Source organism: Marmota marmota, unplaced genomic scaffold (genome assembly GCF_001458135.2).
Source record: "Marmota marmota marmota unplaced genomic scaffold, marMar, whole genome shotgun sequence".
NCBI lineage: Eukaryota > Metazoa > Chordata > Mammalia > Rodentia > Sciuridae > Marmota > Marmota marmota.
Window position 1 is genome coordinate 8752880 of NW_026000206.1, and position 27680 is coordinate 8780559.

Consider the following 27680-nt stretch of genomic DNA (forward strand, 5'->3'; position numbering starts at 1 on the left):
GTTTAAACTGTGTGTCTTCAAATTCACATTGAGGTCCAGTAGCCACTGGGACTTCCTAGGATCTCTGGCTAGATTTGGAGATGGGCATTTAAAGAGGCAGTCAGGGTTGAAGAGGTCATTAGGGTGGGTCCTAACCCCATAAGATTGGTGTTCTCAATAGAAAAGGAAGTTGGGATGCAGACAGGTGGAGGGAAGACCCTGTGGGGAAGCAGGCGAAGGTGGCAGCTACCTGCCAGGTGAGAGACATCAGAAACCTGCCTGCCCCATGTGATCTCCTACTCCATCCTCTCCCCAGGTAGCAGCCTTTTGAGAGCTGACCCTCCCTCCTATACCTTCATGGTCTATGCCTGATGCTTTGATATACAGAATAGAGAAGCGACTACTGCAGCCAGGTAGATCAACCCCTCTACCTCGAGTTCTCACCTCTTCCTGGGTGAATTCCCTGCTTGTTGTCCTGTGCTGACCATCAGCCTCTGTCTTGGTCCCCTGGTGCAGCGGCACCTTCTCCTCCGTAGCTATGTCTCCCCTTCCCACCTACCTTCTCTCCAGGTGGGGAGAAAGGAGACTGATAGTCTGTTTGTCCAATCACTTGGTTTCTCCTTTTTCATTGTATTTGAAAGCACAGTTTAGGTTGTTCTTTTTGTGACATTTGGGTCTAGTTTTGGGGACTGTGGGTGACTTGGGCAAAGACATGTTACTGTATGTAACTTGAATTAATGGCACAGACGAGATGTGAGGGTGGGTCTGTGGAACAGCATTGTCCCAGGAAAACCAAAGTGCTCAGATAGGGGAGTCGCCAAGTGGCTTAAGCGCCTCCAACAGCTCATCTCACACCTGGGCCTTGGCCCAGGACACTTGCCATGCTCAGGAGGGTGAACTTGGAAATAGCCACTCCTCCTCGAGAGCAAAGACTTCCCAAGGCTAAGCAAATGCCCATGTGGAAACTGGAGCTTCCCTCCAATAACCAGCACCTCACCCCGAGCCCTGATTACGGCTCATTAGTGGAAGCGGGCTGCTCCTCTGTGTACATGCGCATGCCATTTTCCTGGATTATTTCCCGAAACTTGACAGACCTTAGTAAAGCTATTTTGAGACTTTGCTGACAGTTTTTCTGGGCCCACACGATGTATTTCGGGCATTTCAGTATTCACTCTGACCTCATTAAACGCATATTTTTGTTGAAGCCTGTGGGTATGGGCACAAGGACATGCAGTGTGTTCTTATTCAAAAAGCCCAAGTTAGAAACAGCCCTGCTCCTAAGGATGAGGTCCACACCCCAGAGTCTGGACCAAGGGAGAGGTTCTGGTCCACCACAGAACCTCTGGCACAGAAGCATCGAAATGACACTTTTTTTTCTGAACATTGGCATACTATAAGTGGATCTGCTAAAGTCACATTGATTTTTCTGTCTTCTTTTGCTTGAGATGTTAACACAAGGGCGTTCTCAAACACCCACGGTGGAGTGCAGGTGTCTTGCTCCTCATGCCCAGCATGGCCCTGAGGCCACCTGAAGCAGGTTATAGATACAGAGTACATTTTTGAGGTAGGAACTCTGGATTCGAGTTCCCTGGTTATGTGGGGCATGTTATTCATGGAAAAACCCCTTGTACTGCCGCTTCATAGGCATTTAGCACATATATTGACACCCTCTCGATTTGGTGAGTTGAGATAATGAACATGTCCATCTTTGAAAATCCTGGGGCATCCAGTCTTTCAATCTTATAATCATGCACTCCTGGTGCCCTCCTGTGCTGCTGAGGTGCCTCACCGGTGTGATCCTGGAAAACACCTGACTCTTTACTGGACCCTCTGCCGAGGTGGTCAGCCCACAGCAGCTGCTGTGCTCCCAGGTACATGGTGCCTGATGGCCACGGGATTTGCATCCAGACGCTGCAACTTTACTGTATAGCAAGCCGTTATACTGAAGAGAGGCAAAGTCTCCAGGGCAGCTGGCAGCCAGTCTGGGAACTGTCCTTGCCCTCCAGTTAGTCCCTTCTCTTTTCCCACCTTAAAGTAGAAATGTTCATAAGGACGCCCATGGACCCTGACTGGCCAGGCTCCACAGCATTCCAATAGAAAATGACAGTTGAGCTCCTGGGTCACACTCATTGCAACATTTGTCCATCCTTTCTTGATCTAAGTGCTGTGAATGCCGGACACTGGGGTCTGCCTGAGCCGAAGCAGATGTGGAGCCTGCTTAAAGGTGCACACTCTATAGGACAACCTGGACATTGACCACCAAGCAAGTGAACATGTATTGCACATGTGGCTCAGGACCCCTGAAGGAAGGCATGTGGCTCTGGTGGATCTGGGATGGCTGGGAGCTGAAAGAATCGGGAGGAGTTAGCCTTGAGGGCACAAAGCAGGTACTTCCCACAACAGGCATGGCATGTGCAAAGGCCCAGTGTGGGGGAAGGTCGGAAAGATCAGGGTATCAGTGCTGCAATCACCCTGCAAGTCCATGTGCCTGCCCCAAGGTCACTGCTGACGAACACGTTCCCTCCCCCGCCTCCTCCAGCTAGAGTGAGGCTCAACTTGCTTTGGCCATAATAGGGTGGCATTTTCTCATTTTATTAGGTGTTTTGACATCTTGGACATATGAATGCTAAATAAGATGGACCAAGCTTCTGCCTCCCTGGAGTTTGCCTTCTGCTTGGGTGAGGGCTAAGACACTGGTGCAGCCTGTAAAACGAAGTCTTACAAAGTCAGTGAAAAGTAAGTGTCGTGCAAATAAATACACAAAGCCCGACGTGGGCAGCGGGCCTGGAAGCTTTGGTGCCCTTGGCAGGGAGGTCGGGGAGAGCTCCTGGGGAGAGCAGGACAGTCGTCCTTGGAGCAAGGCCTGGGCGAGGCGGCCAGTGTTACCCAGGTCTCCCTGGGAGGCTGGCTCTGACCCTTTGACAGGCAGGAAGCACTCACCTGACTCTTCCTACATCCCCAAACGCGTCCTCAAGGACAATGAAGGGAAGGAAAAAAGCACACAGTTAAAAAAGATAAACCAACGAGACGGCCCCAGGCATGTGGGGCAAATACTGATCACATCAGAAAGAAAGCTGTTTCCATCCCCGATTTGCTTTTCCCTTAAATAGGACATTCAGTCATAGCTTCACTATAAAATTGATTTATTGTGTTGAAATGATTTCCGTAGCTGGGGAACTAATTTGATTGTGTAGTATAAAGAAAATGTATGTGGGACAATGGGGAAGAATAGAGCTACAATGAATCCAATATATTTTAATCTCCGCAATACAGATTATATTTTCAATTAAGAAGCTTAACTTGGGCGCGTTCGGCTGGCGAGAGCTTCCCCGAGCTCTTCGGTGGGTGGGTGTTTATTGGTGGTACGTCACTGAGCATTAGGAAGGCGGGCAAGCACGAGCCCACGGTCTCCCAGTGGCCTCCCGCTAATGGCAAAGTCGATGCATACCCTTGCCGTGGCTGTGTTTGGGGGGAAATGGGGCTCTCCCTGAACTAGTCAGAACAGGGAAGTCCTGGCTTTCATCCTGATGGGCCACACGATGACTGCTTCCCAAAGTCCTGCTCAGGTGAGAAGCGGCTTTGGACTCTCTGTCCTGCTCTCCTGGGCACAGGAGCCTTCCTTCCTGGATTCCCTCGAAGGGGCTCAGAGCAGACAGACCAGGTCTTCGCTCCGTTCGTTCCGTTTCCTCAGTCCTTGGAGGTACTTCCTCCCTCCCAGCTCTGTGGACCCCTAGGTGCTGACACCTGTCCGCTTGTCTATTCTCAAACCAACCTGTGAGCGGGAGCGCATCTTCCTCGTGTTTTACAGGCCGTGGAACCTGCCTATGGGGTCCTTTCAACTCTCGGAGAATGAGACAGAACCAGCCCCTGTGCTCAGTGCTCCCAGCCCTGGCTGACTCCCTTCCCTCTCTCCCTGTCTAAGGAGCAGGAGGTGTGGGGCCTGGCTTTGCAGTCACTGGCCCTTGGTGTGCCCCTCCCCACTTAGGATGGACAGCCCATGACAGCAGGCAGTGGGGGAGGGGAGCGAGAACCTGGCAGGAGGGCAGAGGCAGATGTGGAGCTGGTATAAAATCTATTTCCAGCCTTTCCAGAGGCGGCTGGGAAGACAGACCAGCCACACATAGGGCTGCCTCCGCCCAAGAGCAGTTGCGTAAGTAGGACCCGACGCCCAGGGCTCCTCACACGCAGCCACGTGGCTGCAAACATGTCAGGTTGGATAGCATCACATCGGGCAGCGTGGACCCGAGTGGGGAACCGGGAATGAGGTCAACGCCAGGGAAATGGGTGGGGGCTTGTAAACAGACATCCACGGGAGCAGTGGGCCCAGGTGTGCCAGGACGAGGAGTGACCGGGACAAGAGCAGCAGGTGGAAGGTCACAATCCTAAGTTTGAAACCTGGCTGGGACATGGATCATTTGGACACGCATTTGTTCTAAAAATATTTATCAAGCACTGAAGCAGGTCAGCCTCAGGCCAGCCTGTGAGTACCCCGTCTGGGCTCCACAGGGCTCTGAGTATCTCTCTCTCCACCACCTCAGGGCCCTTCCCTAGTCGACTGCCCCTTCGCCCCCAGTTTCTCCAACACTTAGACAAGCTCATCTTTCACATGCACCTTTGGCCCCACACCACCCCCATCAGCACCCCAGTTTGTCCTCTTTTCAGCCAGACCACATGGAGTCCAGGTCACTGTACCTACCCCGTCTGTGTCCCAACCCCACCTCCCTTGTCACCCTTCCAACATCTGCTCTGCTGGAGTCAACAGTGACGTCTTGTCAGCAACCCAGACCGGGTCTGCATCCTCACCAGCCCTGGTCACGGCTGATGACCTCTTTTCGAAATGTTCTTGTCCCCGAACTTCTCTGACCCCACATGTGCCTGGTTCCTCTTCTCCCTTCTCCCTCCGCCCCTGTCCTAATATATCTACCCCCACCACATCTCTGACTGGTTCCTTTTCCCCCTGCCAGAAGAGGAAGAAGCCTGGAATCCCTCTGTGGTGGTCTTGCATCCTTTCCCAAGGATTTATTTGTTAACTGACTCAGACCAAGTTTCAAACGTCTGTCCCACATTTTACCTTTCGCCCGACCTCAGGCCTTGCTGATGCCCAGATCCTTCCAGCTGGACACTGACCACTCTCCTTGGCTGCACGTGGCTCCCGCCCATCCTGCACCAGGCAGAAGGTGTCTCCCTCTCTGAATCTCCTTCCTCTCACACCTGCCCAGAACTCAGCCCATCACTCCTTCTTGAGCGGCACAGTTCTTGGCACATGTGGGGTGCCCAATCTACTTAAAGATTGAATGGAGAAAGGGAGAGGCCAAGGGAGTTAGTACACTCACAATTGGCACACCCACGGGTAAGATGGCAAACGGCAGCTCAGGGGCCAAGTCCAGCCACCACGTGGTGTCTGTGGCCCACAAACACCTGTAGTAGAGTAGTTGTAATAGAAGCCAGGTGCCTGCAAAGCCTCTCCACTTACTGTCTGGCCGTTCACAGAAGAGTTTGCTGAACATGGCTGAGCCCTTCAGTGTGGAAGGGCAGGGTCCATTTGTTAACATGGTGTGGTCAAGAATAATCCATACTCAATCACTCTGACATGGACTGGCAACTATCAAGTGCAAAGCATGGCACAGCAGGTGCCACCCTGGAGCCAGGTTGTGACCCAGAGGAAATAATGAGCAGTGTAACCTCGGTGGGAGAGAGGTGCCTCTTGGTGCTGTGGGCTCATGCAGGTGTTATGGGTGCCAGAGGATTTTCTCATGTCAGTAGGGCCGGAAGAGGAAGATGCCCAGAGAGGTCCACGTCCTAATTCCCAGGTCCGCGAGCAGTCATGCTGCATGGTCAGGGGTGTTAAGGTTACCAATGTCGGTGGGAAGCCTCTAATAGTTCCTCTCCAAGAGGAGCACAATTCAGGCAGCCTGGGGAAGCCTGTTTTGGATGTCTGACCTGTAGAACTGTAAGGAGATAAATGCATCTTATGGAAATTTGTCATAGCAGCACAGGATTCCAGCACACTCAGGAAGATTACTGGGTCCCTTCTGAATTTCCTACTTGAAAAATAATAATAATAATAATAATAACAACAACAACAACAACAACAAGACTCTGTTTGTTCTTCTGAGCTGAGCCAGGTCTGCTTGCTTCTCCCTGCCCCTGGCCTTCTCTTTCCCTCGAGGGCCAGGTAGGGGCCTGGGATTCCCAGGTATCTGTCTGTGGCCCTCAGAGTGGATTGGCACACAGCAGGACTACTGTCCTCCTCTGCCATGGTTTGACATGCGTGGATTTTGTCCTAAGCAGCAGTTTTCTGGAATTCTCACAGGCAATTCCCTGTGACTCTAAGCTTCTGAGGCTGCTTAGCACTTTAGTCACGTGACTCGAAAGCCTGGAGGACAGAGAACGGGCCATATTGTCCCTTCAAGCCTGGCCCTTTGCAAGCCTTTGCTTTCCTTTGGCCCTCTGTCCCCATTTAGGGTGTCCGGCCGACTGCCTGGGCGGGGCTGTGGAGAATGGTGGGGAACAACATCAGCTGTTAAGCCTGGCACCTGGTGCTGCCTGGGTTACCCGGTCACCCCACTTTAGAGCCCAAGGATCCTAACAGACCACTGATTTTCACAGTAGCTCCCTCAGGTAGAGTCCTGTCCAAGTCCGCCTTCTTCCCTGCCCCCCACCTTTGTACCCTGTCAGGAGACAGAGCCTCGTGTATGTATGCCTGCCTGCCTTGGAGATCTGTGCCTGCTCGTGCCAACCCAGTGCTGGGCGCCCACTGGACCCCAGCCTGGCTGGATGGGAAGAGCTGCAGTCAGGGCCAGCCCGTGGCTGACTCGCCTGGTGTGTGGGACAGCAGGCCTGGGAAGGCTGGGTCTCAGTCCACCTGGACAGAGAACAACAGCATCCCATAGACTGGGGAGCTGAGAAGCAACAGAAAGTGCCAGATCGAGGTGCGGCCAACTTGGTGTTTGGGTGGGCTGCTTCTCCCTTGGTAGGTGATACCTTGCTGCGTCCTTGCCTGGTGGGAGGGCGAGGGAGATTTCTCAGGATACTGCCCTCCTCCTGAGGGCTGCCCTCGTGACCTCACCACTTCCTGAGGCCCCTCCTAATGCCATCACCTTGGGGCAGGGCTTCAACATGAATTTGGGGTCACAAGCACTGGCGCAGCTGGAGACTCGTCTTCCCGTGGCCTCTCTGCGGGTGCCCTTAATGACTGCCCTGGTACTGTCTCACCCAAACTCTCCTTCCAGCCTCTCCGAAGGCCTGGGCGTCCCTCCCCAGATGCCTCTGGTTCTTGAACAAAGTACGAGTGGTTTTTCCTCCCAGTTGTGCTGGGCAGAGGCAGGCCGTTAAACTGTGGCTCTGCAGTGTACCTTCTGGAAGCCCCTTACCCCCAGGAGTACTGGTGATACAGAGGCAGCTGGGAAGCTGGGCTGCACCCGAGGGGCAGTGCTGGCCTTGGCGCCCTCCTCCTCACATGTGGGACACTGAGCTATGGTGCTGAGGGCCTGGCGCTGGCTGATTTCTTCCTGCCACATGCTAGCTGGGTACCCTGGGTGGGGACCTCATGGTCCTCCTTCTCCTGCCTGGAAACTGGGGACGCTGATGGAGAGCCTGTGCCAGCCCCTGGCTGACAGGGATGGAGGGCTGCCTGAGGGGCACTTGCGCCTCTCCCGTGGCCCAGCCTTCCTCTTGCCATGTGACGTGGGCCACCACCCTGCACCGGCATCTGGCTTCATGACTCCAGAGCGAGGTGTCGAGCAGAGGAGGCAGGAACGCGCAGGTGGCCACAGGCCCAGCTCTTCCTGCTCCTGCAGAGGGACAGGCCAGCTTAGCTGTGAGCTGTGTCCTCACTGGATCAAGTGACAGAAGGAAAGGGAAAGTATTCTCAAGGTCATGGAGAAGACGTGTGAGGCAGAGGCTGACTCACAGGAGCCCCTGTGGCAGGAGCAGTTGGCTTCAGGTGCCTTCCACCCTGGGCCTCACAGGGCAGAGACGGGCCAAGTAGAATTACCTGTGGCCAAATCAGTGCACAAGCTCCCACCAACCACGTTTCCTGGGAAATAGGGACCTTTGATGTCACCTGCCCATCATCTCATACTCGCCGTCCTTTAAAGCCTCCTGTCAATAATACAAGGCAGAAGCACCTAGAAAGTGGGTTTCAGAAGGGGCAGGGGGAAGACAGTCTGCGTGGCCCCATGGAGGCTCCCGGGCAGCGGTCCTTCTAAACCATGCTGCAGAGGTGGGAGCTGAAGCCCCACATCACGCCTGGTGGGGAGAGCCCTGCCTTGGTCTGACCCAGGGCTCTCTTCAGGTGGCTCCCCAGGATGCCGTGAGCTGCTGTCACGACTGGGTGCCCAGGGAGCTAGCTGCTCTCACCCCTTCACCACCGTTACGATGAAGGAGAGCTCCCGTCAAAGTTTGCTGCAGACACTGCCCCATTTGGTTGACTGTGAAGAAAACAGTTCAAAGCTGTTGATGAACTGGACCAGGGCTGCACAGCCTGTCTTGAAAACACATCACTCAGCACATGTGGGTGTGGGTTTCCTGTTCCTTCTGCACCTTTTTCTTAGGGTCCTCTCCCACAGAGGCCCACAGGCCTGGGGAGAGAGGAACTAAATGAGTACTGGGTGGCAGTTACTTAATACCAGGGAGGATGAGAAACTATGGAGAATGTGGCTGCTCCCAGACACTCTCAGGCCCCGAGGCCCCAGTGGGCAGAGGATCTTGTCCCAGCTGTTAGCCTGTGGCAGATGAGCCTCCAGCAAATTCCATTAGCTTGCTAAATGGTTGAGGTGCCCTTAGCAGGCCCGGAGAGCGCACCAGCATGGACTCCGGGCGAGGCTGGCACATGCTGAGTGTGACATGACTGGAAAGGAACACACTCCTCTGTCCCCGGTCTCCTTTGGGAGTCACTGTCTGAAGCTCCAGGGTTCAGTCAGGGTCAGACTGGCTGCAGGACTGTCTCAGCAAGTCTTCTTTATAGAGGATGCACACTGGGTGCTGTGGGGGTCAGACTAGCACAGTGTGTCCTCAGGGGATGCAGAGGATGTCAGGGCGTGTGCCACATGGCTGACCTCTGGCCTGTGCAGAGTTACGGGAGAACAGCATTCTCAGCCAGGGGGCTCTGGGCGCGCGGCTGCTGTCGCGGTTGGTGTCTGTTTGTGCCTTGGTGCTCATTTAGTAATGCCTTGCCTCTTCCTAAAACAGATCTGAACAGCCTGGTGCTTTGGGGAGCAAAGGTCAGATGTTTATTCCCAGGTTTATTTTTTTAAATGGGGCTGAGCCGCACTGATGGTGCAGATATGGACAGAGACCACGGCAGCTCCAACTGCCGCAGCCCCCGGAAGCTGCCCTGTGTCCTTTGCTTCTCGTGCTTTTCTGTTTTATTATGATAAAATATATATGCCATAAAATGTGCCCTTCTAACAGTTTACAAGTGCACAGTTCAGTGGCATTGATGACACCCACAATGTCGTGCAACCATCCCCACTATTTATTGCCAGATAGCTTCATCTCCCTGAACAGAGAACCGTAACCCCCTCTCTGACTCTTGCCCCCGTTCCCACGAGTCTGGAACTTGGAAAACAGATGGCGCCCACTATTATTCCTGGCAGGCAGGTCCTCCAGCTGGTCCTTGAGACACCCACCCGGGAACAACAGGGGAGCTGTGGGGAAGGAGGATCTTGGACAGGCGGGTGCTGGGTGAGGGTGGTGTGGTCTTGGGTGGGCCAGGACCCTCCTGCCTGCTCCAGCAGTAAGACTTCTCCTTCCCTGGGTGTTGGGACCTGCTGGCGAGTTTGTCTTGGAGACTTTTGTCCTGTTATCCAGGGTGCCTCGAAATCCATCAACGCTTCAACAACTTGTGGAGTTGACGCAGGAGAACAGGGAAGGGTTGGGGAGGCAGAGGAGGGGGTAGAGGACATGATGTTTTGAGGTATCTGCACCTGGCCTAATTAACAGATGCATGGCTTCACACAGGGACCATTTTTGTGGTGAGGGCGTTTAGCCCTATTGTCCTTTACGTCTCAAGAGTGCAATCTCTCATTTGCTGTTGTCACTTGTGTACAATAGCTCTCCCGCAGGGTGTTCCTCCTGGTGAACTGTAAGGATGTCCCAGGACCAGCGTCTCTTTATTCCCGCCTTGTGACTCCTGCACCTCTGGGAGCCCCCATTCTCCTCTACTTCCACCATTCCAACTTTTCTAAATTACTCATGAGCAAGACCAACTGGTATTTTTCTTTCTGTGTCTGGCTTATTTCACTTGTCCTGATGTCCTCCAGGGTCATCTGTGGTAGAGATGGCAAGACTTGGTCCCTTTCCATGGCTGACTAGAATTCCATTGTGCGTGTCTACCACACCTGTATCCATCATCGACGGACATCCAGGTTAATTCTGTGCCTGGGCTATTGTGACTGTTGCTGCAGGAAACATAGGACAGCGGATACCATTCTGACATTGATTTTTTTTCCTTTGGATATAGATCCAGGGATGGGGTTGCTGCGTCACACAGTACTTCTATTCTTAATTTTTTGAGGAATCTCCCTACTGTTTCCAATAACAGTCATACAAATTTACATTTCCACCAACAGTGTAGAGGGTTCCCTGGGGAGCCCAAGTCTTTCCTCTTGCCCAGCATGGACATTCTGACTAGAGTGAGGTGATTTCTCACTGATGTTTTGATGTGCCCTTTACTGGCAATTAGTGGGTTTGCCTGTTGGCTACTTCTGTGTCTTCTTTTGAGAAGTTTCTGTTCAGGTCTCTTGCCCATCATTTTTTAAAAATATTTTTTAGTTGTAGCTGGACACATACCTCTATTTATTTTTATGTGGTGTTGAGGATCAAACCCAGTGCCCCATGCATGCCTGGCGAGCCCTCTACCACTGAGCCACACAGCCCAGCCCCTTTGCCAATCTTTTAATCAGACTTTGGTTTGGTTTGGTTTTTTTGATTCAAAGGATGTTAGGCCCAAATTGGCAGAGGTATAGTCTGCAAATTCCTGCTCCCAATCTGTAGGTTCTTTTGGAGAAAATATTTGCAGAACGTGGGTTTTGAAACATGGTGCTAAAATGAGATTGGCTGAGGCACGCTTAGAGCCTGGTGCTGCAAGCACGGGAACCCGCCTCCCTTGCTCTCTGAGTAGATTCATCCCAACACTCAGCACCTCCTTTTCAGGGCTCCAAGTGGGCCATTATCACCCCTAGATTTTGGAAGTGGCTTTTTAAAGCTTTTTTTGATCCATAAGTTTTATTTTTTTAAAACCACCAACCCACCCCCNAAAAAAAAAAAAAAAAGATGGAAGAGGGCAGATTGTAATTGAATCACAGCTTTTCAGGGGTTGGCAAAACATTCTTTGAAGTGCCCACAGGCTCAACACTGCTGTTGCTAGAGTGGGAAGCCGTGGACACCCCTACGTGAGTGGGTGTGGCCATCACTGTGTCCTGATGAGACTCTGCATGGTTTCACACACCTCGGGATGGATGCTGCTCAAACAGAGAGGGGAACGGTGCCGATGAGGATCGAGAACATGGAGACGTTGGTGGGGATGTCAAAGGCTGTATCTGCCATGGAGAACAGTGTGGCAGTTCCCTAAAAACAGAACTGCTGTGTGATCTGTCAGTCCAGTTCCTGGTGTACGCCCCAAAGAGCTGAATTCAGAGGCTTGAAGAGACGTTCGCGTGAACGTGGTGTGCTCTATACAGGCACCAAAATATTGTTCATCCTCATCGAGGGAGGAAATTCCAACACAAGCACCAATATGAATGAAATTGATGATATTTTGCTAAGTGAAATAAATACTCACAAAAGGATAAATGCTGTTATGATTCCACTTATATTTGGTACCCTGAGTTGTCGGATTCTCTTAGACAGAAGGGGGAATGGTGGTTGCAGGGTTGGGGCAGGGGAGGGTGTGTGGGCCTTACTTTGGTCAGATGCAGGCTCCTGAGGGTGGTGGCGGTGACTGTGCTGATGCCACTCAAGCGTACACTTAAAAGCCTACCTGCTGCCCTTGATGTTACAGCTGTCTGTTCATTCACAAAAAACGGTCTTTGACCAAGCCCTGCTTTGCAATGGGAAGGGCCATTGTAGCCAGTGTTGGAAACACAGTTCCAACCAGAGAGTCTTGACCTGTCTGATTCCTAGGAGATGTTGTGGACCACACAGAACCAGGAGACAACAAAATGATTGGCAGTTGCCAGGGGAGGGTGGGTGATCAGGGGGACACAGGATATTTTAGGGCACTGATATGATACTATAATGGGGGACACATGTTGTTCTTCATTGTCTGACCTGTGGGATGCCTGAGACCAGAAGTGAGCCCTAAGGTAAACTATGGTGTCAGGGCTGGTCCACTGGTTGTCACAAATGTGACCCTCTGCTGGTGATGTTGATAGTGAGGGAGGCCGTGCACCTGGTGTGTCTCAGTGAGTACGCCAACCCTGTGCTCTCTGCTCAGTGGTGCTGGGACCCAAAACTGCTGTAAAAAATGAAGTATTGAAATAGTGGTGGTGATATGGGAGGAGCAGGGCACTGCCCCCGGATGACAGTCTTGGGCGGGACTTGGTGGCTACCGAAGCCTGCTGAGGGTCTCTTATCCTGTTCTCTACTTTGTCCATGCTGGCAAGTATCCTGAGTGGAAAGGAAAAGCAACATGATCACGGGATTGACTTGGATCGTGCTGACCGCATGGACTGAGGATCCCAGGGAGGGCAGCGTGATGGTGTGGGATGTGGCCTGGGCCAGGCCTGCCCTGCCCTTCATCAGATGATCCATACCGAGGTCCTGTGAGCAGGAAACATGGTTCATGTGAACGAGGCCACAGCACCTGTCATCGGAGCTGCCAGTGCACCTGGAACCATCCGGTTGCACGGGCCAGGGGGTCACCTGAGAGAGCAAACGGGGCTCAGTGGTGGGGTCTGGCCACTCCTGGAATTGCTGCCTTTGGCCCCGAGGATTTCTTAACCACATGTACTTTTCAGTGAGAACAGGGACAGAATGTGTGCGGCTCTGCAGAGCAGGATCCAGATGAGCAGGCCAGGGCCTGTGACCTCTGTCCCTGGGTTGGGGACCCTGCTACGGGGGCCCAGCCAGAGTGCAGAGCAGGTCTGCCTTGGAGTCTCTGTGGTCCTGTCCACCTCGCAGCCCAGTCTGCTTCCTCCAGGGCTAGTGGGCAGAAATGCTCAGGGCAGTCTGGGGTTTAGTTAAGAGCTTGATGGATGTTTAAGCCTTTATTGATTTGAAAAAGAAATTGAGAAGTCTTGGACGAAAAGAACTCTTGCTAGTGCAGAGAGCAAAGTAGCAATTTAGTCTTTTGGCTTTGGGGCTTTCTGACCATAAGCAACCTCTGCTTTGGAGTCCCCAGGCCACCCCACCCCCTCTGCCCACCCACAAATGCATGCAGACTGTACCCCACATTGCTGGTCACTCCATAACCCAGCCCAGCCGCCCCTTTTAGCCTAATTCCCAGAAAGTTCTGGTGACACTGGCCTTCCCACTCTTTCCCAAGCCCTGAGAATACAAGGCCGTTCCCCAGGGCCCAGCTTCTGTGTGTTCATTACACCCCCCCGCCGCCCCATGCCAGAAGTCTTTCTCCCAAGTCACCTCTGTGCGTGTGGCTTCGGTTTCCCAGCCGAGGTCCCACGATGGCAGCTGCTGACTCTCTAGTCACTGCCTTGATGACAGAGCCACCCTGCCAAGCGTGGGCTGTGCAAGAGGACCCATCAGCCAAAATACAGCATCCCTTCTCCCTCCTTCCCTTTGAGTGAGTGATGATCTCTGCGTCTTTTTTATCTCTTGACCTCAAGTTGCCTGTGATTCCCAGCATTCCTGAATTATGCGGAAATCATTTTAAGGCAAATTTCCAGCTACTATTACTTGACTCACTGTCCTGCAAGGATGAAATCTGTCACTTCTAATTTGTTTCCTTTTCTCCGCCCATTTTGGGCAAAACATTTTTGTTAAAGGATGCATTTTTCCCCCAAAGGGAGTTGTTTTAATGCCAGAAGTATTTAAATGCCCTCATATTGAACTGTACAATCTAATTATATAACTTAAAGTAAGTTTAGGGAAGGAATAAACAAAACCCCACAGCGTCACAATTTGAGAAATGGAGATTTGTGTTCCAGTGGAAATCCAATGTATTTCTCCATATTTTTTCCTCTTTAGTAATGAGGCACCTCATCTTGAGTTTCATTGGCAGCAAACACTGGGTAACAGAGATTCTAGAAATGCCTGAGGCTCTGTCATAATAGTCATTTTAGTGCCTGTGATGGTGCCAGGAGCTTGTAATAGTCAAATTGGTTTCTGATTACTTTCCACTTGCTAAGTTCCCCTCTTCTCAATTAACACGTAATTATTTAGGACTGTGCTGCTGATGGTGCTCCACATCTCGCCTCCCATCAGGCAGCCTTTGAGATGGTCTCCTTCCGGAGCCATAGGCAGCCCCTGGCCCTTTCTGTGCAAGACAGGGTGTCATGTGGACTGAGAAGCCAGGCTGGCTGGACGCCCCCTGGAAACATCACAACCCAAGAGGCTTAACATGTGCCCAGTGTCTCCTGCAGGCACAGCCTTCCCAGTCCACACCCCGCCCGAGCCCCCAAGACAGCAGAGTGCAGAAGTCATCAGACATGTCTTTCCCTCATACCAAATGGGACTTAAAATTTTGTGAAGTGTCGTTGGAGATCATAGTGTTCTGAGACTTGTATGATGTGGTCATATCTCTTTCTCACCTCTGTCTCCAAGTCAAGAACAAAACCAAGCCTATGGATTCAAAGTTCTGGGAGCTTAGAGGTGCCACAGCTGTGTGGCTTTCTCTCTAGTGGAACATGTGAGAATCTCAAGAACTTGAGTCACTTCTTTATTTATTGTAACATTTATTTTAAAGTGACAAATACTGATGGTATACGTTAGGGGCACCCTGTCTGGTGTATGCAGACCTGTGTGTCAGTTAAGTCAAGATGATGGACACATCCGTCACACCTCACATGAGGATCACATGTTCCTGCTGCTGAGCAACTTACTGAAGGTCGTGTGGCCCAGCGTCTCTGTGAACCTGAAGCCTTTGGCCGGAGACTTCAGTTGTACACATGTGTATGTGTGCTGACTACACTTAAACTCACGTGTGACATGTCAGGATTTAACTGTGTGTTGTTTCAAGAGGAGTTCCCTAGGGTTAAATGTCCAGAGTGAAAGAGAAGGAAGATAGGAAAACTTCCCGGATTGGTTGGTTCATTTGTTTGTTGAATTATCTGGTCCTGGGAATGAACTGCCTCCATTTACCACTGGTCCCAAATTGTTAAAAGAGGGTAATGCTAGGATAAGCATGTTGCTTCTGACTCCCTGGACACAGGAGTTACCGAGAACAGGGACAAATAAAATCAACTGGATTGGGGCTCAGTGGTAGAGTTCTTCCCTAGTGCATTAGAGGCCCTGGGCTTATCCCCAGCACCACCAAAAGGAAGGAAGGAAGGAAGGAAGGAAGGGAGGGAGGGAGGGAGNGGAAGGAAGGAAGGAAGGAAGGAAGAGGGAGGAAGGAGAAGGAAGGAAGGAAGGAAGGAAGGAAGGAAGGAAGGAAGGAAGGAAGAAAGAAAAGACTTGCAGGCTTCTTGCCTTATGGCATTTTGGACCTTCTTAGGATGATATAATTTGCCCTTGATTCTCTCTGCATTATTTATCTGTAGGTTTGATTTTATCTTCTAAAATTTTAGATTATATATAAATCCTTCCTTAGATTAAAAATGATTGAAAAGAACTCTATTAAATGCAGGCTTGCCCTGTTTTTAATCATTTGGGACAGTGTCCTTGACAACATTAAAATTTTCATACCATCGGCTTTAGAAGTTTGCTAATTCTCCTGGCTCGGAATGAGATATTCCTTATTTAGTGATTGATCTCTTCCCCTGAAGTCCCTGACTTTTCTGGAAGAGTGGAAGCAGCTCTTGCCTTTCCAGTTCCCTGGTCTCTACAAACACCTCTCCCGTTCCCTGGGTAGTGCCCAGCCTGGCCTCTTTGTGACCTGAGGCTTCCCCACTACAGAGTGGGGAAGTAGGGAGAACAGACGCTGAGCTTGCCGGGCGGAGGACTCCACCTCTTCACTGGAGCAAGCTCAGGGTGTTTTTGATTGTTTCTGTTTTGTTCTTTTGGGGGAAAGTCCTGGACGCACACCTTGGCTCAGAGAGATCTATTAGCACATCATAAACTAGTGACTCCTTCAAGCAGGGCCTTCTAGAATATGTGCCATGGCAGGAGGTTCTTGTAGGCACACTAGGGGACCCTGATATGTAAAAGACAAGGTTCTTGCCATCAAGGAACAAGCACCAGAGAGGAGAAATGAATGAAGGCAGACAAGAGGAGTAGGGGGGACAACACCCAGCCATCCATGCAAATGCTTAATGAGAATGGAACTAACAGGAATCTGAAAGGAGTGGAGCCCTGCCACCAGCCACCAAAGGTCTGCATGGAATTCAAGGACTCTGGGAGAGAAGAGGCTACGGAACACTCTGGCCTCCCTGAGCCTCCCAGCTGGGTCAGAGTCTGACCAGCTCACCCATCCGGGCCAGCTCACCCATCCATACACTCATTCCTGCATGCGTTCCTGCGACAGTTACCTAGTGAGCATATCCACGAGCCAGGTGCTGAGTAGACACGGGTTCTCAGAGGCACTAGTAGGTGTATCCACTGCCTTTAAGATTGTTGTCATTTATTCCTGGTCTGGAGGACTTCCTAAGCCTGGGCCAACTCCCCCAGTGTCTGGCATAGATAGAGCTGCATCAGGGACTCAGAGGCAAGCCCCCTGCACCCACCGTCCCTCCAACTGACTCCCTGAAAAACAGTGGCCATCTTGCCTTGCGGAGTCCAGCGCAGCCCTTGGTTCTGTCTGGAGAGGTATCCTGCCCTCAGTCCAGGTACATGGCTCGCCTGTATACTCCTCCTGCTCCTCTGCTACTGATGGCGATCGTTATGCTAAGATTCTAATGGGATTTCCTTATTTATGCTCCCCAGTTTGACATTTATTAGAAGGAACTTATTAATTACTTTGGATAATAGATATTCTTACCTAAAAGTCTCTGTTTATGTTTCTTTTTGCCTAGTTAGCTAATTGATTTATCTTCAAATGGTCTCGAGAACGTGGCTAGGTCTTTCATCCCAGCGAGTGTGAAATGGAAGATGTTTATGTTTGTTCTGGATGGTTCTAGCAAGTGACACCATCCTTCATGCACTGCGCCTGAGCTTCCTCTGATCTTTATTTACTGCCCTGATTACGGTTTTCATGCCATCTCTCCTTTAATTTTCCTCATAGAACTTACCTTCTGTATTATTTTTTCTCTCCTTCCTTTTTAAAAAATTTATATTAGAATCTATCTCTCTGCACTGCTTTTTCACAGTTGACGGTTCATTAAAAAGTTTTTGTTCAGGCTTTATATCATTTCAGCATGATATGTGTTTTTTTTTATAAAAAGAAAAAAACATTTTAAGAAATATCTTTATTTAGCTAACTGGAATTGTTTCAAAGCTTAATTAGAAGTAGCATATTACAACTATTTGGGTGCTATCTTGAGGCAAAATAATTACCGTATAATAATAATGCATGTTCTAGTAGACTTGTCATTATTGTCATAGAGAGCTAGAGACAGTGTCTTCTTTGAGTTCATAGGGACCCTGTTCTAAAGCTGAAGGAAAAAAATAAGGGAAAAAATGTTATGGTCTGTGCTTTTGAGTTTGGGAACCTACCCTGGGGTTCGGGAAGCTGCTGCCCAGGGCATGGTCTGTAATTCCCAGGGTCAATACAGTGTGCATCCCCAGTGGCCATCTGCATACAAGTGCTGAGCATCAGGTGGGTAGGATGGCCCGTCTTCTCTTTAGCCTCATGTCTTTGCTCTAAGGACTGAACGTGGGGCAGCAGACCCCAGTCCAAGACCAAGCACCGACCACTTTCCAGGCCTCCTATGCACAAGAGGCAAGTCCTGTTTTCTGTAATGTTTTCCCTGGGTTCTACACAACTTTGTCAGGATGCCCAAATGTAGTATTTTCAGTTTATTTTTTTAAAAGGCAATTACAAATTTCAGCAACAAGGGCTATTTTTCAAATTTTACTGGGCATTCTCTATTTGCAAAATCTGGCAGCCCTGGAGCTGATGGGTGCTGCTGCCCAGCTGGACTCTGGGTGATGGACAAGGCAGTGATCCCCACAGCCCTCCATTAACAGCTACTTAAAGACACTCAGTCCTCCATTCCGGCTGTATTTTAACATCCCCAGGGAAGAACCCAGATCAGTCTGTCTGAAGCTTTTTTCCATGACTGAGAGCAAGCTCCAGCACTGGGGGGGGGGGTCCCTGTGGCACACCTGTGTGGGCCCTCCCTCCAGCTGATAGGCTTCTTGAGGAAATGGTGTCTGCATGTCCCCTTTCTCAGAGCTGCAGGCAGGATGAGTGGGAGAGACACTGTGGGGCAGTATGCACTGGGCGAGGTGGGGTGGCAGTGCTGGTAAGGTGGAGCACCCCTCCCTCCCTCCTCCCATGCACACTGGCCTTGAACACCTCTGGGATGGCAAGGGCAGGGCACTTCTCCAGGAGAGCTGAGCTAAAGAGAGAGAGAGAATGCTGTCAGAGAGCAGCAGGTGGTAGTAAGTAACCTAGATCTGCCTTACACTCTGGCTGCTTCCTGCTGTCTGAATGGAGCAGTGTAATTAAGTTCATTATCTGTGACCTGATGCCAGTTCCTCCTGCAGCCTCATCTTTGCAGGGGGAGAGAGCCCTTTGCAAAGAAGGAGCTGGTCGAAGCTTTATGTCAACACTTTTGAGGGTTGTAAAACAAATCTACTGAATGAGTGAGCTTGGGAAACACAGTACTCTGCTGTCATTGGGGACAGCCCAAATTGAGAATCTCACCATAGGAAAGACAACACCAAGGAATGGAAGACTGTGCTTAAAATGGTATATTATTAATGATTCAAGGAATTGAAATCCCAGTGAAAATTCTTATCAAATAACTTCTCTATCCACTAAAAATTTTTCATTTTAACATGTAAAGAGGGTCCAAATTAGCCTGTGGCTCATGGGGCAGACAATACTGAAACCAGCCATACACCCAACACAGTGGTGCTGCACCAAACCCATTCCTAGCCTGCTTGTGTGTATGCTGACAGCACTTTCAAATTTCTGGCTTTAAAAAGCCAGCTAAGCAAAGATCATTTAATAATAAAATATTAAGTCGTTGCAACTCCAAGAAGGGATTTTATTTGCACCTTTTTTTTAATTAGATTTTTTTCCAGTAATACTTCTCAAATGTTACTTTCAGAGCTTTTATTTTGGTGTTTCCTTCATTCTGCATGTTCTAATTTCCTTGATTAAATTTGGAGAACATCTGCATAGAATTCTGTGAGCTTTTCATTGGCCAAGCCTCCCAGCTTTGCACAGGACTTGGAGGCTTCACATCCCAGACAGTCTGGGGTGGTGTCTAATTGAAATGCCAAGCCCACAGAGGTGCCAGAGCCTGAGTGTGTAATTATGTAATTTTCTCTTGATCTTTCAGAGTCTTCCTGCGAGCGATTAATCAGTATGCAGATATGCTGAACAAGAAATTTCTGGACCAAGCCAACTTTGAGCTACAGGTAAGAGAAGAGGCAGACGCGACCTTTGCAGAGGAATCGTGTTAAAACAAATGGCTGATGGGCGCTCCGTGGTTTATATTCCTAATCCTTGAACTTAATTGGTCTCCATCCGAGGTGTGGAAATGAAATTTACAGTATGTACTATTGCAGCTGGAGGAGCGAAATGACGCCTCCGGGGTGTTTGCTCAATTTAGCGAGTTAGGAGATGGAGTTGTTTCAGAGAGAATCAGAGTGACAGGGAGGGACTCTCCATGCAGGAGGCCCGAGCCTCAGTGTGTGGCTGCCAAGATCTCTCTGCCTGTCCTGAGGCGCAGAAGAGGGATCCGCACTCAGCTTGCTGTAGAGCTGTGTTTCCCTGATACTGTCTCCTGGCTTTGTGCCACCTGTGTCCCCAGCCCCAGGGTTGTCATCACCTGGTCCACCAATTTCAGAAAGATCTCGTTAGTGCACTGCTTGTGTATGTGTGTGTGTGTGTGTGGCATACATATGGTGTATGCACCATCAGGGTGGCACAATGCCCTACTGTGCATCTGGGATCAGTGGCTCTCAATCCCGTTGCACTCCAGATGTGTTTTTGTTAATGGTGATTTTATTTCTCATTATTACTTAAAATATTTTCCAAAAGTCTGCAAATAAAAAAGAATGCAAATGGTATTTTTATTTTCTGGGTAGGATTGCTCACCAAGAAGGACCCTGAAAAAAATGTATATACTCTCAGCAGCTAATCCAAAAATGTGTCATCAGATAATAGAAATTAGATACCTGTGAACTCTCCCGTACATCCAGCCTCCAGAAAATGCACAGCTAATGTGATACATAGTGTTTTAGGTGAAGTTCTGAGGCATGTACACTTTATTTCTTTTATAGTTTTTTAATTTTAAATTTCTAATCGCTCAGGTTTGTATACTATTATAGTCATAATATGCCAGGTAACAATGTGACTTTTTATAATTTCTAATTTTTTATCGTCTTCCTGCTGGTGCTTATTTTCACCTCATAGACACAGACATGTCCTCTGTGGCAGCCGGGCATGGGCAGTGCCTGGGGTTTACTGGGAAGTTCCTCCTGCCCCTTACAGCTCTCGTCCCTGCTCTGGAATAGCAGCTGTGACTAATTGCCGCGTGCTCTCCCTGACCCTTCATGTGCTTCTGCAGTCCCCCACCTGTTGCCTATTGCTTTTAACATGAATTAGTTCCTATTTTGTGTCTGCAGTCCAGTCATATTCTGCAATACAATGTATAGCACTCACCCAGCATTTCTATGCTGACTACCTAGAAGCTGCTTCCAGTTTATCACCACCCTAGACCTGCTGTCATGAGTTGTGAGACCTGTGCATCACTGTGTAGGTGTGGGCGTAGATAGGTTAATGGCCAGGTGGGCTAGGAAGGTTTAAGCCCGATGGAAGAGACGAGCCGCTGTCTCAAAATGCTGTAGCCCTTGGCAATCTCCCCAGTCTTCTTTGACAGCAGCAGAATCTTCTCTAGCACTAACTTCTTTGATATTGTTGATTTTTGTTTTATTAGCATTTTCCCAAGGACTAGTTAGCTTGAGAATACCGCCCAGCTACAGAATTTCAACTGCAAACTGTCTAATCATCTCCTCTACTTATTTTTCTGTTGAGCTGTGTGTGTGTGTGTGTGTGTGTAGATACACACATCTCTATATAGATATGTATGAGGGTATATTTATCTATACATCTATCTATATACATACACATATATACAGTGTTGGAGTCCTTGATATAACCTGGTTATGGGTTTAAGCTTCTGCTTTGAATACTTAATTTGTCTCTGTTCAAATTTGACATTTGTTTTATAGCTATTTGGTTTTGTTTTGCTTGGCAAATCCTTCCTGCTTGTTATTTTATTTTTGGTGGGGGGAACTAGGGATTGAACTCAGGGGCACTTAGCCACTGGGCCACATCCCCAGCCCTATTTTGTATTTTAATTAGAGACAGGGTCTCACTGAGTTGCTTAGCACCTCACTGTTGCAGAGGCTGGCTTCAGAGTTGTCCATGCCTTCCCCCTTTCTTAGCTTTCCGGGGGTGCTCCATCTGGGCTTGAGACAGCTAGCTTGGGGTGAGGCTCTGATGTCACTCTGCTCCACATATCATGATGGCTTGAAGGCCATGGATAGCATGGCTGCACACACATGCCTGTCAGCTCCTCTTGCTGTGTACCTGCCTCTCTAGGCCCTGCCAGTGGAGCCCGTTCTTCCCGATTCATTTTCTAATGCAAAATTATCTTGGCTATTTTCGTGCATTTCCTCTTCCCTATGATGTTCAAAATCAGCTAGTTAGATTTCTATTTTAAACACACATTGCTTGGATTTTAACTGGGAATTCTGCTGAACTTATAAATAAACTTGGGTTGGGGGATTTCACCCTACATGTGTTTTCCTAACCCCTACTGGAATATGTGGCACGGTATTTGTGTCCTTCATGAGGTTTTCGGATTAGATCTGGACTGGCCTTGCACATGGCAGGCTGGTGGATTCCTGTGTGCTGCAGTCATGGTTGTTGGGAGGGGTTCTTCTTCCCAGAACATCAGTAACAATGTACTTTATATTGCTACATGAGTTTAGCCCCTGGATTCTCATCCTGAACCCCAACACACTAAAAGCCATGTGCTCTTTAGGTTCAGCATGGAGCTCTGCACCTTGGCAGATGTGACAAACCTGACTCTTGTTTGGGGGAGTCATAGTGATATACCATGGATGCTTCTGGCTCCACAGTAGTCCTGGTCCTTAGAAGAAAATGAGTGAGGAGCTAGCGACACAGTCACTTAAAAAGAAACGCCCTGTGTTGGTGCATTGTCTTTAAATGCCTAAGATATGACATTTCGTGAATTCTAGGACCATGCACACAGCGGGCCCGTCCTGGCAGAGGTGCTGACTGTGGTTCTCAGCTGCAGCTTGTGATGGCCAGGGTCCTTAGAGTGCTATGGAAGGAGGACATAGGTGGGAGTGGTCATTTTGAAAACAAAAGAAAAGGAACAACTTGGGAGGGGTCCTTCTTCCCAGAGCATCAGTGACAATGTATTTTATATTGCTGCCACAGGTCCCCTGGATTCTCAGCCTGAACCCCAACACGTTAAAATCCACACACTTGTTTGTGGGTGGGAGCCCCCCTGCTATAAGAAGAGGCCAGAGCAGCAGGGCCCTTCTGGCAGTGAAGATGCACGGGCTGTGAGGCCGGGGCACCTGCCCAGTGTCACGTGTGGCCTGCAGCTTTGGGCATGTCTGCAGCCCCCTGTGGGGCAGGACAGGCTGTGGCTCCTGAGCCCTGTGGCAATCGGAAGCATAGATGTGCTACCATAGAAGGTGCCCATTCCCACGCAGGGTCCAGCAAATGGAGCCCACACTCTTAAAGCCTATGAGTGCCCCTAATGTCCATGCCCCTCACAGGTAACTAAAACCACAGTCCATACTTACTTCAATATGACTCTGAAACTCATTTGATTACAGTCCTGGTTGTAGATGAATTTCTTTTAAATACTGTCTTTAAATCACATCCATAAATCCTCAAAATATAAAGTGTTTGATCTTTTTACAAGTTTTCCTTAATTGTTGAGTGTATGAATAAAGTTTTTTGACATAATAAAAAAAATCAGAAGGGCTGGGTCAGTGATGGAGCACTTTCCTAGCATGCCTAAGGCCCTGCATTCCGTCCCCAGCACTGAAAAAACTGAATCGTGAATTATCATGCTCTTCTTCCACCAGGAGCACCAAGATGTGATGATCATAAGAGCCAAGTGTTCATTACGGGCTCTGCAGCTTTGCCCCTGCTGCACCTCTGTTCACTTCATGCCTTTGGTGGTGCCTCCCATAAGCCAAACGAGATACTGTTGGAATTCCCAACTCATCAGGACAGTGAAGCACAGAGAGGTTAGATTAGCTGCGCAGTGAATTGCAGAGCTGGGGTTTAAGGGCATACACTGCAACCTGGAAGCCACAGCTCAGCCTGCACCACACATTGTGGAGACTGGCTGGCAGGTCTCTGGTTTTCAAAAACATTTCAGAAGTCTGTGTCAAGCAAATGATAAATGTTTCAGGGCTTTTGGGAGATCACACATTAGGCCGTTCAACGACTTAACACATCCCGGTTTTGGTTTTCAGCTATGGAACAACTACTTTCACCTGGCTGTGGCTTTCCTCACCCAAGAGTCCTTGCAACTGGAGAATTTCTCAAGTGCTAAGAGAGCCAAAATCCTGAACAAGTAAGTCCTCATCCTGCTCAGAAACCTGGGCAGGCGCCTCCAACTCTATTAGCATAATTTTCGTGTCTTCTCTAAGCCAACTGGGTACAAATTGAGATGTAATCACGGTGTAATGAAGGGGTGGTTTTAAATCATGAATTGGGTATTGCCTTTTCTAACCCATGAATCAAGATCTAAAATTGCAGGATTCATCCTGGTAGGTTCAAAGTCGGTGCAATTCAAGACGATTAGAGCAACACAGAATTTGAGCTTCTGGAGATGACGATTTTGCTGTGCACTCTTTCTGATGTCATTCCACATTACTTTATTGCTTAATTCTCCAGTTCTGCTTATAAATCAGGCTTTTGGTGAAAGCCGTTGACCTGTTGGGACTGTCCGGCAACTCAGGGCGGAGCTCTCACTACTGGTTTCCCTCCTGGCAGCAGACAGCTGTCTTCTGTCCGGGAGATTTGAGTGGACTGGACAGCCCCTTGGGCCTCTGTGAGGAAACCTGGCGGAAGCTCCGTGAAGGCCGAGGTCGCTGCAGGGCACTTGGGGTTCCCTCACCCTCGTCTGTACCCTTCACTGCACCTGCTCCCGGATCAAGGAAAACATGGTCACACAGGTTCCTTCCAACAGCTGGGCACCCTGAGGTCTTGCCTCCTCTCTTTCTGCCTCTGTTTCAAGAATTTGCCCTGCTCCCATTGTCCCTGTCATAAATATATTGAAAAGAGTTCCAAAGTGGCACCGTGGTGCCCAGTCACAGTTTAGAATGCCTCGGCCACGTCCTGGCTGTGCCTGGGCATGGCCAAGTCCCTGCTGCTCCTGAGTTTCGAGATTGCAGAGGGAGGCTCAGGAGGTGCAGCTGCTCAGCGTTTCTCGAATCCTCTGAGTGTGCAGTAAAAATGGAAAGCCCGTTGTCCCTGGAGAGTGAGAGGCTTCAGCAAATAATTTACTGAGCTTGTACTATGTGCTGGTGACCTTCTAAGCACTTTGTGCTTTTCACATGTAATCCTTACAAAAACAGAACTACTCATTAAGTCCTGTGTCATCTGTATCTTCCACATGAGCAAGGTGATGGACAGGGTGGTCGAATCTCTGGCTAACTGTGCCTAGAAAGTGCAAGGCAGGATCTTGGTCCGAGGAGCTCAGAGCCCAAGGCTTTAACCTGTACTGTGTTCAGGGCTCCCTGGCCTTTGACCCACACCAACGAACTGAAAAGCAGGTACTACCTGGCCAGCTTCCCTCAGGCTCCTACAGCTGAGCAGCTCCTAAGAGCCCTGGCTGTGGACAATGATCATGGCTCAGAAGAGAGACCTGCACCTGGTGAGCAATGCACAGAGGAGACAGAGGGTGCCCACCCACGGCCACGAGTTCTGTGCACTCCTTGGACAAACACAGGTCCTCATTATTCCCCTTGGCCCACCCATCCAGAGACAGACTTACCCTGGAGCACCTGCTGGAGATGCACCCAACACGGGACTCCCACTTCAGGACATTCATGTCCCCTAGGACCACAGGAAATGAGGGACAGTGGCTGGCGATGTTGCTGTCCTTATAGTTTAAAAGCTTTCCTAGTGCAGAAATAGTAACAACCCGCTCATTCCAATCCCTTGCAGCGCAACTCACCTAGGGCTGCCATGACTCCTTGACGCACAAGGAGAGCTCAGTCTATGCCAGAGTCGCTGCCCACGATGGCCACCCAAAGTGAAAGACCCCATGGCAGCTGACTCCAGAACCATTTCTGCCAAGCACCTGCCCTTAAGATGTCGGCAGGAGGAGAGATGCCTAGAAGAACTGGCACCAGCTGGTGTCCTCCTCCCTGAGCCAGCAGGGCCTCTGGGCCGGGCCTCATGCAGCTCTTTCCTGACTGCAGCAACAGGAGATGCCAGAGTCCCCCTGTGCATTATCCCATGCATTTCCCAAGGGAAAGTCCGGAGCATTCTGGAAGGTGTCTTCCCCAAACTCTACAGGGTTGCTTCAAGGCCACAGTGAGTCTGGGGGGTCTCTCGGGTCCTGGAATCCCCCTGCAGCAATGACAGGCCATGCAGACAAAGTGTTCTCCTACTGAGATAAGCCTGAGATAAGCCCTGGGCAACTTGTGAGGCCTTTCAGTGTCCTAAACCCTGTGAGGAGTCATCAGTGTTTGCTGTATTCTTCATTTCCCTTAATAGACCTTAAGCACTTTATAATCCATGTGCAAATTTTATTTCAAATAGCAAAATCTGCATAAGAACTATTTTAAGATATCCCACCTGAATTCTTAAATTTTCTAGGCACATACAACATCTAGAAATGTTTTGGTTGGTTTGAAATGATCCAGTAAAAGGGCTCATGCTGCTCCATGTCAGGCAGGGTGAGCCGGTTGCCAGGGGCAGAAGATAAGGAGGAGTCCCCTTGGTGGAGACTTGCGCCTAGTTGACGAGGGAGAGGCCTTGGCAGCGGGAGGGGGGCCTGCAGGGTGGGCCTGGGGATCAGAAGGCCTCCCAGCAGGTGGACGTTTTGTCAGGGAAGGGGGGAACACGGAGAGGTCTGACAGTTTGACTCATCAACAGTCAGCTCAGAAGGGGACCTAGAGTCCCGAATGATGACCAATCCAAAGAAAGAGGTGCTCAGGGTGTGCAAGTGTAGGGAGCAGCAGAGCCTGGAGCAGGGCTTGGGGCAGGGCATGAGGGAGGGGCTGGGGATTGGGGACCCTATGGGTCTGAGCCAGGGCTGGATGCCGACTTGGGGCTCAGTGGAGCATGTTGCACGTGCTTATCTTCGCCTAGTGGAGAACCCAGGCTCTGCAGAGAACCCATGTCAAGGGGCATCCTCAGGACTGTCTCCACGCCTGCCCTCTGCTGCCCCTCTGCTGCCCCTGGGCTCTCTCCAAAGGAATCTCCAGGAGCATCTTCCACCCCTTTCCTCCATTTTCACAACAAGCCCAGCACCTTCTCATCTCTGCTTGGTCCACAGTGTTGTGCCTCAAATAGTAGGAAATTATAGTCCCAGAGGCTGCCCGCACATCTCAACCGTGTAGTGCTCCGCCCTCCTGATGCTGGGGCCAGAAGTTGCTTAGGATCTCCGTTCCCCACAGTGAATGGGGTGACACCCAGGAGTGGGCCTTGCCTCACTGAGTACTGACTACAAACCCGAACTGAGCACAGAACTGGTCAGTGATCCACAGAACAGGCAACCCCAGAATCAAAGTGCATAATAAGAAAACTTAGCTGGCTGAAGCCTCAGACGTCCTCGGGGTGCTAGTGGCTCAAGGGATGACCGAGGTGTCAACGGAACGCTAACTCTGCCGTGGCTGCTTCCTTCCCTCCTCCAGCCCTGTATGTTTTTTAGGGCTCAAGAAGTATGAGTAAAACGCATTGGAGTGGACTTTTGATTAGTAGCCAGCTTGACAGTTTTAGTATGCCAGTCACCGTGTGTCCTCCTGTGGGACCATGTGGCAAAAGAGCTTCTTCAGGACTTTGTTTCAGAAGGAAAAACAGCTCACAGTTTTGGCTCCCAGCACATCTGAGCATCAAAGGCCCCTGAAAATTTCCAGCATGAGAAGATGCAGCCAAGTGGCAAAGGCCCACTGTGCCCTTGAGGGTGTGCAGAGACTGCCCTCCACGAGACCCTCTCCCCACTTAGACTGTGGGCTGTCCCCACGTAAGTCCACCACCTCCTCAAAGGGCAGGTTTGCAACTGACCAAAACACCACGTCCGGTCCCACACCATGGGCTCTGAGGGGCCCCTGGGCTCCATCCAGCTGTAGGCAGGACGTCATGTGGAAACTAGGAGGAAGTTGATGTGCCGTGACAAGCCCCGTCTTGCAGTGTGACCTAATCGGCAGCTATGATTCTATATCACAGATTATAACAGGAAATATCCATTTAATTTGTGTTTGTGCTGATTTGTTTTCCAAGAGACTCACGACTC

At 50.1% G+C, this 27680-nt stretch overlaps 1 protein-coding gene across 1 annotated transcript in view; it reads left to right on the forward strand.

The window, feature by feature from the left end:
• Dock1 (dedicator of cytokinesis 1) overlaps nucleotides 1-27680 on the forward strand; it is a gene marked incomplete at its 5' end in the record, with an annotated part of 406458 nt that overhangs the window by 295920 nt on the left and 82858 nt on the right. The window contains 2 exons of the mRNA XM_048791454.1: nucleotides 19491-19569; nucleotides 23686-23786. Coding sequence (XP_048647411.1) covers nucleotides 19491-19569; nucleotides 23686-23786 — 180 coding nt within the window. The remainder of the gene's footprint in view (nucleotides 1-19490; nucleotides 19570-23685; nucleotides 23787-27680) is intronic.